The sequence below is a fragment of the Propithecus coquereli genome, unplaced genomic scaffold (genome assembly GCF_000956105.1).
Source record: "Propithecus coquereli isolate 6110/MARCELLA unplaced genomic scaffold, Pcoq_1.0 Scaffold341, whole genome shotgun sequence".
NCBI classification, from domain to species: domain Eukaryota; kingdom Metazoa; phylum Chordata; class Mammalia; order Primates; family Indriidae; genus Propithecus; species Propithecus coquereli.
In genome coordinates, this window is record NW_012149075.1 from 2,984,919 (window position 1) to 2,993,803 (window position 8,885).

At 35.9% G+C, this 8,885-nt stretch overlaps 1 protein-coding gene across 1 annotated transcript in view; it reads left to right on the top strand.

The window, feature by feature from the left end:
* CLIC4 (chloride intracellular channel 4) overlaps positions 1–8,885 on the top strand; it is a 130,587-nt gene that overhangs the window by 89,463 nt on the left and 32,239 nt on the right. Inside the window, exon 2 of the mRNA XM_012650910.1 lies at positions 1,500–1,609. Within this exon, the coding sequence (XP_012506364.1) occupies positions 1,500–1,609 (110 nt within the window). The remainder of the gene's footprint in view (positions 1–1,499; positions 1,610–8,885) is intronic.

The following is an 8,885-nucleotide window of genomic DNA, read 5'->3' on the forward strand; positions in this document are numbered from 1 at the left end:
TGCCATGGCGTCAGCCTAGCTCACAGCAACCTCAAACTCCTGGGCTCAAGCGATCCTCCTGCCTCAGCCTCCCAAGTAGCTAGAACTACAGGCATGTGCCACCACGGCTGGCTAATTTTTCTATTTTTGGTAGAGACAGGATCTCGCTCTTGCTCAGGCTGGTCTTGAACTCCTGAGCTCAAGTGATCCTTCCTCCTCGGCCTCCCAGAGTGCTAGGATTACAGGTGTCTGGCCATTACCAGTATCTTTGAAAGACTTGTAGTTATTTCTGGTGCTCTCCATAGATTTCATGGTGAACAGGCTGTGTCGATATGTCAGAATGTTTTCTTCCAGCATTCTGGCCCTCCTTTTCTCACCCTGTTTCTTTCGCCCAGTCTCTCCTTTTTAAACTTGGGGCATACATGATGGAATTAAAGATTTGTCCCAATCTGATTTTTAGGAAAATTCCACTTTGTCATTGAGCTCAGAGAAATCAACTCCTCGCTCCATTAATTAAATGGGATTAGAAAAAGCATATTAAAAAGATATGTTCTATTATTTTCTTGTTTCCTGAAGAAATGTGTAAAACAGGATGTGGGATATTTACAACAAATATATATTTATTTTTTTTAATGGGAGGAGGGTGGGTGGTTATTTAACTCTTTGGAGACAGGCGCACTTACAAGTTTCCCTATTTACATTGCCTTAAAGAATACTGTATGACAGAATAAGAAATGATTTTTACATTTCATAAAACCCATGACCTACTTTGTCTTTGCCCTGAGGCAAGGATATACGCGCCCCCTAGGAATTGATGCTTTGTCCAACATAGCAGTCGTTAGCCGCATGTGGCTATTTAAATTTAAATTACAGTCATGTGCTGTATTACAACAGACATTTCCATCAATAACCAGCTGCATATATGATGGTGGTCCCTTAAGATTATAATATATATTTACTGTATCTTTCTATGTTTAGATATATAGATACCATTGGGTTACAGTTGCCTATAGTATTCAATACAGTAACATGGTGTACAGGTTTTAGCCTAAGAGCAATAGACTATACATCTGGGTTTCTGTAAGTACACTCTACGATGTTCATACAACATTGAAATCTCCTAATGACCCATTTCTCAGAATGTATCCCCTCGTTAAGCAACATGTGACTGTAATTAAAAATAAATAAAATTTAAAAATTCAGTCTAGTCGAATTGGCCCCATTTTAAATACTCCCTAGCCAAACGTTGCTAGTAGCTACCATATTGGACAGTGGCAATATAGATCATCTCCATTATGCAGAAAGTTCTCTTGGACATTGCTATGCTAGATTGGTCATTTCTAAGAAGAGATAGAGGCAAATGAAAGAGCAAAGTAATAAATACTTAGATTTCCACTCTTCCTTCCACGGTGCAACTTTTCCTGTCTTCTTTTACCCTTGGTTAAAATTCAGAAAAAGATCTGTCATTTTGAGTATTATCACTTCGACATTGTTTTTTAATGTTTAATTCTGTTTCCCAGGCTGGCAGTGATGGTGAAAGCATAGGAAACTGCCCCTTTTCCCAGAGGCTCTTCATGATTCTTTGGCTCAAAGGAGTTGTATTTAGTGTTACCACCGTTGACCTGAAAAGGTAAGACATGGTTGCAGTTTGGGATCAACTTAAGGTTGAGAGTAAGTACTTTTCCTGGTTTTTCAGTATAATCCTCTCCCTGTCCCTCACTTTGATTGCATATAATCTGTAAAGGAAATATATTGTATTATAGTTCTGGTTTATGGGCAAATTAAATTTCTGTAAGTATTATAGACAACTCACAATGTCAGTATGTTGCATGTGGCCACTCAGTCTTTTTAGGAGCTTGTGGTGTGTTTACCTTCAATTTCATGAGCAGCATCAGGAGCTAAGTTTTAGTGTGGATGCAGTAAAATCTTTGAACTTTCCAGTGTAAACACGGAGCTATGAAGAATTTTCTAAGCAAACATCATCTTGGTCTCAAATGTGCTAAACATGTGACCTCTATATAATCTGGATCCTGAACACATTAGCTGCCACATGAGTTGTATTTAACTCATGCTAGTTTTGAGCCTGGGGCCTCGTGAAGCATATGTAACTCACATGTCTCTTCCCCTTGGGAGCTGGGAGAACTATTTTTCAAGTTGCATATAACTCACACACAGAAAACAATAAAAAATAATAAATTTCTTATTAAATTAGAAAGGATCATTTTGTTTTCAAAGTTTTTATTGTATTTTCATAATAAAACACTGAGGCCCCAAGGAAAAAAATTTTTTTGAAGTGTGGCAGTCAGTGTGTTAAGACTGGGATTTTTAGGAGGCTGAATACTATTCTGGTCTATTTCATTTAATTTACTTTCCAGAAAATAAAAGTGGTTTTCTATAACATAATTTTAGTCATATTTGGTTAAATATATTGTAAAATAAGAGCAATTATCTATGGACCTGTGATTGTTTTTACTAGTTGAATAGTTGTTTGTAGCTTTCTCCCCCACAGACCATAACGGAGAGGGCTGAGAAGAGCCCTAAGAGCCCTAATGAGTAGTAAGCTCTGTTTTATTCAGGAGCTTCTATTCTTCCTTAACAAATAGGTCTGAAGTGAAGAACATTCATATGTCCCTTTCCCCAAAAGATTTAAATCAAGGGTTAAGAATAGTTGTACCAATGGGAAAATCTAGGATTTGGCAGTGGAAATGCATTCCTCTCGACACAAATAGCACAACATGGTTTGCTACCTATTTTTTAAGCATATCAGTTCATGATATGAATTGTATACCTTTAGTTGCCCCAAGAAGCATTTTTTAAATGTACTGGAAACCTAAGATTTCTAAAGAAAGCCAAAAAATATAAGCTTCAATTTTAAGTGCTCTCTACTGTTGACTTTACACAAAATCAACATATGTTGATCAATTGCATGTTAAGTGTGTATGTATATACATAATATATGTGTATGTATTCAACATATAAATAGTATCCAGGAAAAAATATTGACAGGCTATCACTTGATGGGTGGCAGAATTCATGTATGTTATCCCATTGTGAGCATCACATACTGGGAGTTATCTGAGAGATCATAGTGCCATTTCCAGTTCTAGGTTGGCATATTTGGATTGCTGTCTGTTCCTTAAAAAGTATTCTTTACTTAACTGCCAGTGCATTTATTTGAAATTTTACAGACTTAAAATTTATTTATTGAAAATAAGCCATGAAGCCCTCCAGGAACCCCTTTAGTTATTATGTATATAAATGTAGAAAGAAACCTTTGGGGATGTCAAGAGTTAAAACTACAGGCTCTTGGGAAAACATTACCTAGTTCATATTGGACAGAGCTATTGTAAGAATGAAATAAGTCATGAAAGTTACCCTTCTATTACTGTTTTTTTCCTACATGTATTCACAAAGGAAGTTTCTCAATATAACTTCTAAAAATAGACCATGCTACCAGGCACACACCCTTACTGTGTCCTAAAATACACAGATTTCTCCTATTCCATTTTTGGCTTGGAGCAAGTGAGTTGACTGCCATGACTGTCATGCTTTGAAAAAACCTCCTTTGAATAGCTCAGTACAGTGCTTGGCTGTGGTGCATACCAGCAAGGGTGCCATGAGCGAGGGAAACCTAGGTCAGAAAGGGAAGTGAACCCATCGTGGCTATTGCAAAGTCATCTATTTCTTTTCATTTATAGACTTTTAAAAGCGTTATTCCCATATGTTGACTACTATTTGAGGATCTGTATATATTTATATGTGGAAGTATATGAGTGTATATGTGTAAGTGTGTATGCTAAGTGTTTATGTGGGCACGTAATATACATATGTGTACTCCACATGTGAAAGGTGGCACATGGGAATAGGCACTCAGGACCTCATAATTAGAAAATATCGAAGAAGATGTATGTTTATTTCCTAGGGCTTTGTGTAAAGTCAACGGTAGAGAGCACTTAAAATTGAAGCTTATATTTTTTGGCTTTCTTTAGAAATCTTAGGTTTCCAGTACATTTAAAAAATGCTTCTTGGGGCAAGTAAAGGTATACAAGCAGTACATGATAATGAGTCTTCCACTCCCAGTCCCTGGTCATCAGCTTCCCCTTTACAGAGACAACTGATTTTAGGTTTGGTCTTAACCTTCCAGACCTTTTCTATGAGTTTATACACTTACAGTCTTGAGCAAAATTTCAAAGAGAAGGTACCCCAAGAGAGTGAACATTGGCTCAGAAAAACGATGTATACTAAAGTTATCACAGAGGAATAAAACATCCTGTAATAAGTACCTTTCATAATATATTCTTAATTTTGAAACATAAAATATGACTCTTTTTAGAAATCTGTGGGTGAGAAAATGCCAATAGTGCTTATTTTCCCACTTTTCTTGACAATTGCCTAGTTTCTTGGTGAAAAGTACTGATTCCAGAACAAACCAGTGGAGAACTCCCCTGAGAGCTATTCAGAAGCTTGCTCTGTGCTCTGAAAAAATGATTGTTACATGACACTTCGTAAGAACAAGCCCATTTCTAGTTCTGGCGCTGTATGACATGTTCTTGAATCTCAGTTGGTGTTAATGACTGTGCTGGTGGTTTTCATGTGCCTCTTGTGAGGCCCTGAACAATCCCCCATTACTTTCCTGCCAGTACAGGCTTGATGCTTTAGCTTTCCAAACCTCATTTTCTGTTCCTGCTGCAATTGTATTAAAGAATTTTTAGATAAAAGTGCACAGGCTTCAGAAAAGAATTCAGATTTACATCAATCACTATTTGAACAAAAGTTTCAGATAAATGTAAGTGAAAATATTAAAATTGGGGGCATAAGAATGTTATCACATGTCATCAAATGGGGAGCAACCATGGCATATCAAGAGTGGAGGCCTAGTTCTATGGAGAGAGCCCTGTCACCGATTTCACTGGGACCTTGGGCAAGCTGCCTCATCTTCTTAGGGAAAAAGAAAGGGAAAAAGAAACTAACATTTCCTCACTGTCATCTATGTGCTAGACACTGTTCAGGGTACTTTTTACTATTTTCAAACTATTTTCAGATCTATTAAAGAGAATTCATTGTTTTATCACACTTTCTGGCTGACAGGTTTGTTGCAGTAATCAAGGTATTTATTTGAAGACTTCTACTATCTTCATTATGCCCAGAAGTTCCTAAATCAGAGATTAGGGTCTTCAGAGCACAAGTTAGATCTTAGTTAAACCTTTCAGTGCCACAGATAAGCTTGAGAAGTAGGCAAAGGGAAGGGAAAGAACAAAGTAAAGATATACTGAGACAGTGATCTGGATGTACCTGAGTGTGGCCATATATTGTAACATACTTGTTGGGATAAACTTTTCTGGTTTTGAAAGATGGGGATAGAAATGATAACTTTAAGAAATTAAATTTTTGTTGTAAAAAGTTATATCTGCTACATTACCAGTGAATAAAATCCTTTCTCCGTGGTATTCTCTGCGAGAATAAATAAATTGGAGAAGACTGCTTTTAAAAAATGGAAATGTATGTTTCCATTCCCATTTCTACCTTGAACACTGAAACTGTCTCATCCTTTGCATTGTTACTAATGATTTCCTTCTGCTTCAAAATTGTAAAAAAAAAAAACCATTTGTAATGTATTATGTGAATCAGACTCCTACACAGGTTACCATAGTAAGGGACAGAAAGTTTTGAAGATTATTGTGATAGTTTAAATTTTAACAATTTTGTAATAGTTTAAAATGTTTCAGTGGAACTATGAAACTGCGTATCTTAAAAGTCAATTGAAAACTCAGAAGAAAATCTGACTCCCAAATAGATTCTTCAGATAGTTTTATTTTCATTATCATGTCTCTGTGGTTCTACCTTCTGAAAACAGTCTTCAATAAGTTGAGAAATCAGTTCAATTTCCAGATACATTCAGCAGCAGCATGAATGACACATGATGAGAGACTAAATGGAAAGGCGTAGGTCCTGCCTGTGGAGAAGTCATCCATTTCCTGGTGCTTGCCAGTCAGGAAAGTATGGACTTCATTCTTCCCCTTTATAAAGTTGACTTGAGCTACATGAAGCCCTTATTAGAACAGTCCTGTACTTCAAGATAAATGTGTTTTATGAAAGCATTCTGAATCACCCGTATATCCTGTGTGTGTGAATTTGAGTGTGTGGGAGTGGGGAGAGACAGACACACAGAGAGGGAGAACTTTGCCACATGTCATATGTTCTTTTTCAAGATGATTTCAAAGGTTATTAAATCCTGTTGAGGCTGCTAAGAGCAGAATTAGAAAAATTAATGAATATTTTTCTAAACCTGTTATCAGTATAATCTTCTACACTATATTTTTAAAATATGTTATAAAAGCTGTACTTGAAATCTTTTCAAGAAGGGTGCTATTTTGTTTTTAAAACATTGCTCTACAAATTGACATTAAGGTAGACTGAGATTAGCAGTTCACCACATTTAATCAAAATCAGTAAAATCTTTAAACTGGTTGAATAAGGACAAATACATACATTTAGTAACTAGGAGTCTTGCTTGGTATGTGAGTTTTGGTGAATCTGTGATTAATTCATTCAGTTAGTGATTTTAATATTAGTCAAGCCAGAATACAGCAAACCTAGTAAACAGTAATTAATAGTAGTAAAGTATTCTGAAACAAAGGATTCTGTGGTGTTAACTTGTGGGGTTTTTTTTTGTTTATTTGATTATATAGTGTCCAGTATTCTCTTGATATGTGTGAATTAATTTTATGTGTTGAAAATCAACACCTTCAAAAAGGAACTCAATTTAAAAGATGAGTTCTGTGTACTTAGGTTTTCTTTCTCCATTTAGCGAGTCAACTTGTTACAGATAGGTCATCTTCAAGAGCCAGCCCCAATGTCCTATAGCTGTGCCTGTGCTCATTTTATACCAAGCAGCTAGAACTGAGCCACCAGCCCAGCGTCTTCCAATTGTTGCAAGTGTACTGAATTAAATTTTAATTGAAATTAAGCTGCAAGTTGCTTAAAATATTAGCTCCTATAAGGTTCTTCTTTTTCATTCCTTTTCCTCTCTTTCTGTTTCTTGTTTTGTTTTCTCTTTATTTGCTTTTCTTCATCTAGAAACAAAATGGGAGAGAACAGAATAATTTATTTTACCCGAAACTAATTAATAAGGTTGGAAATAAAAAAACCCCAAAACACTGAAATACATCGCACCGTTATTTAAAAGCATGAGTTCTGTGCACTTTATTTTCTTTAGTTATCACTTAAGGGAAGCATTTGAATGAGTTTGAATGAATTGTTGACTCTTTATTGTAGGCCTTTTATGATACAAACCAAAGATGTCCTGAAATTTTTAGCCATTGCCTGTGGGTTCATTTTCATTTATCTCAAACTGCAATTCCTGCAGTGTTAAGTTGCTGTGAAACATCTGTAAAATGAGCCTCTTTGTGGGTCAAACAGAACACCTGAGGCCTTAGAGTACCAGGTGAGAACTAGAAGTTAAAGGATCTAAGGTTCCATTTGGTTGATAGGTAGCTTGTAATTGAATCACCTCACCGCTTGGAACTTATCTATTTATTTGAAGTCTACAAATTCGTTTAGAGGCACTAAAATTTTTCTCTCAAGTCTACTTTCACTTGGAATAGGACCTGACATGGTTATCCTTTATCTGAACAGTTAATCCTGGAAAATAATTTCATCACTTTGGTTATTTTTAAAATCTGTGTAGCCTTTTAGCAGAAACAAGATGCACTATTCACTAATCACCAATATTAATGGCAAATTGTTGATCGGATGCCTGGTTTCACTTTCCTTGGTTGTATGTATGCCTCTGAATTAAACAGATTTCATTATTACCAATCAGTTAATGCTGGATAACCAATTATGAACCATCAGCTCTATTAAAGTTAAAACTGCCAATCTTATCTGTTGCATAATGCTTTGTTATTGTGACACTGAAAGCAGTGATGACTTTCATTTGCATACTTGAGTTTACTTTTACATGCATTATTTGGTTCGATCTTTATAGGCAGAGCAGGTCTTATATCCATAGGACAGATGAAGAAATCCAGACCTAAACAGGTGGTGGGTTACTTAGTCACGTAGCTGATGAATGGCAGAGCTATTCAATCTGGGACTTTAATCCAGTCCTTTTTATTCAGTCTTTGGTTCTTTCTTCTCTACTCTGCTAGCTTTATCCCTCCCCTAATAAATATTTTTATTTGGAGAGCTTAAAAGCTTTCAAAATTAATTAGAGAAGTAATAGCTGTTATTATTTTTGCCATGCCCCCTGCCCCTGTTATTTCAAAGCATTGGGACCTTTCTTCCCCTTTATGCGACTCTACCCTATTCACGAAAGACTGTTTGTGAAAAGGCAGACTATATTATTACCTTACACTTCGGCATTTAATTGACCATTTGTTCTAAAAATGTTGATGGATATTTTTTATGACTTTGGAGTGAGAAAATTGTTTTCCAGATGATCACGATTTGTATATGACAAGATTAAAGAACATTGTTACTCATCGTTGGCATCATTCTATGACAGATGTGTATGTTGTGTGTTCTCGTTCTCTGGTGTATTTTATGCAAATTTTATTAGCCCTACTTGCTCCGAGATACTATTATGTTTTGCCACCTTTTTTTATTTAACTTTTTAAACTTTAAAAATGTTAAGATTTGAAAATAAATATATAAATCCTGAACCGTTAGGGATTCTAGATTCTTGATTGTATACAAGGTCTTCCTGAGTTGAGGAGGAAATGTAAGTGGGAACAAATGTGAATCTGAGTGGGAATGTGACTGGATGACTTGAAGACTGGAGATGACAACAGTCCTAGGGCATGCTGGACCCTTTAATGTTGAAAGAAGAACAGGTAGTTTGGATGTTGAGTAAAAAGGAATAACCAGAAGAAACCAATGAAATGAAGATTAGAAAAGGGAGGATT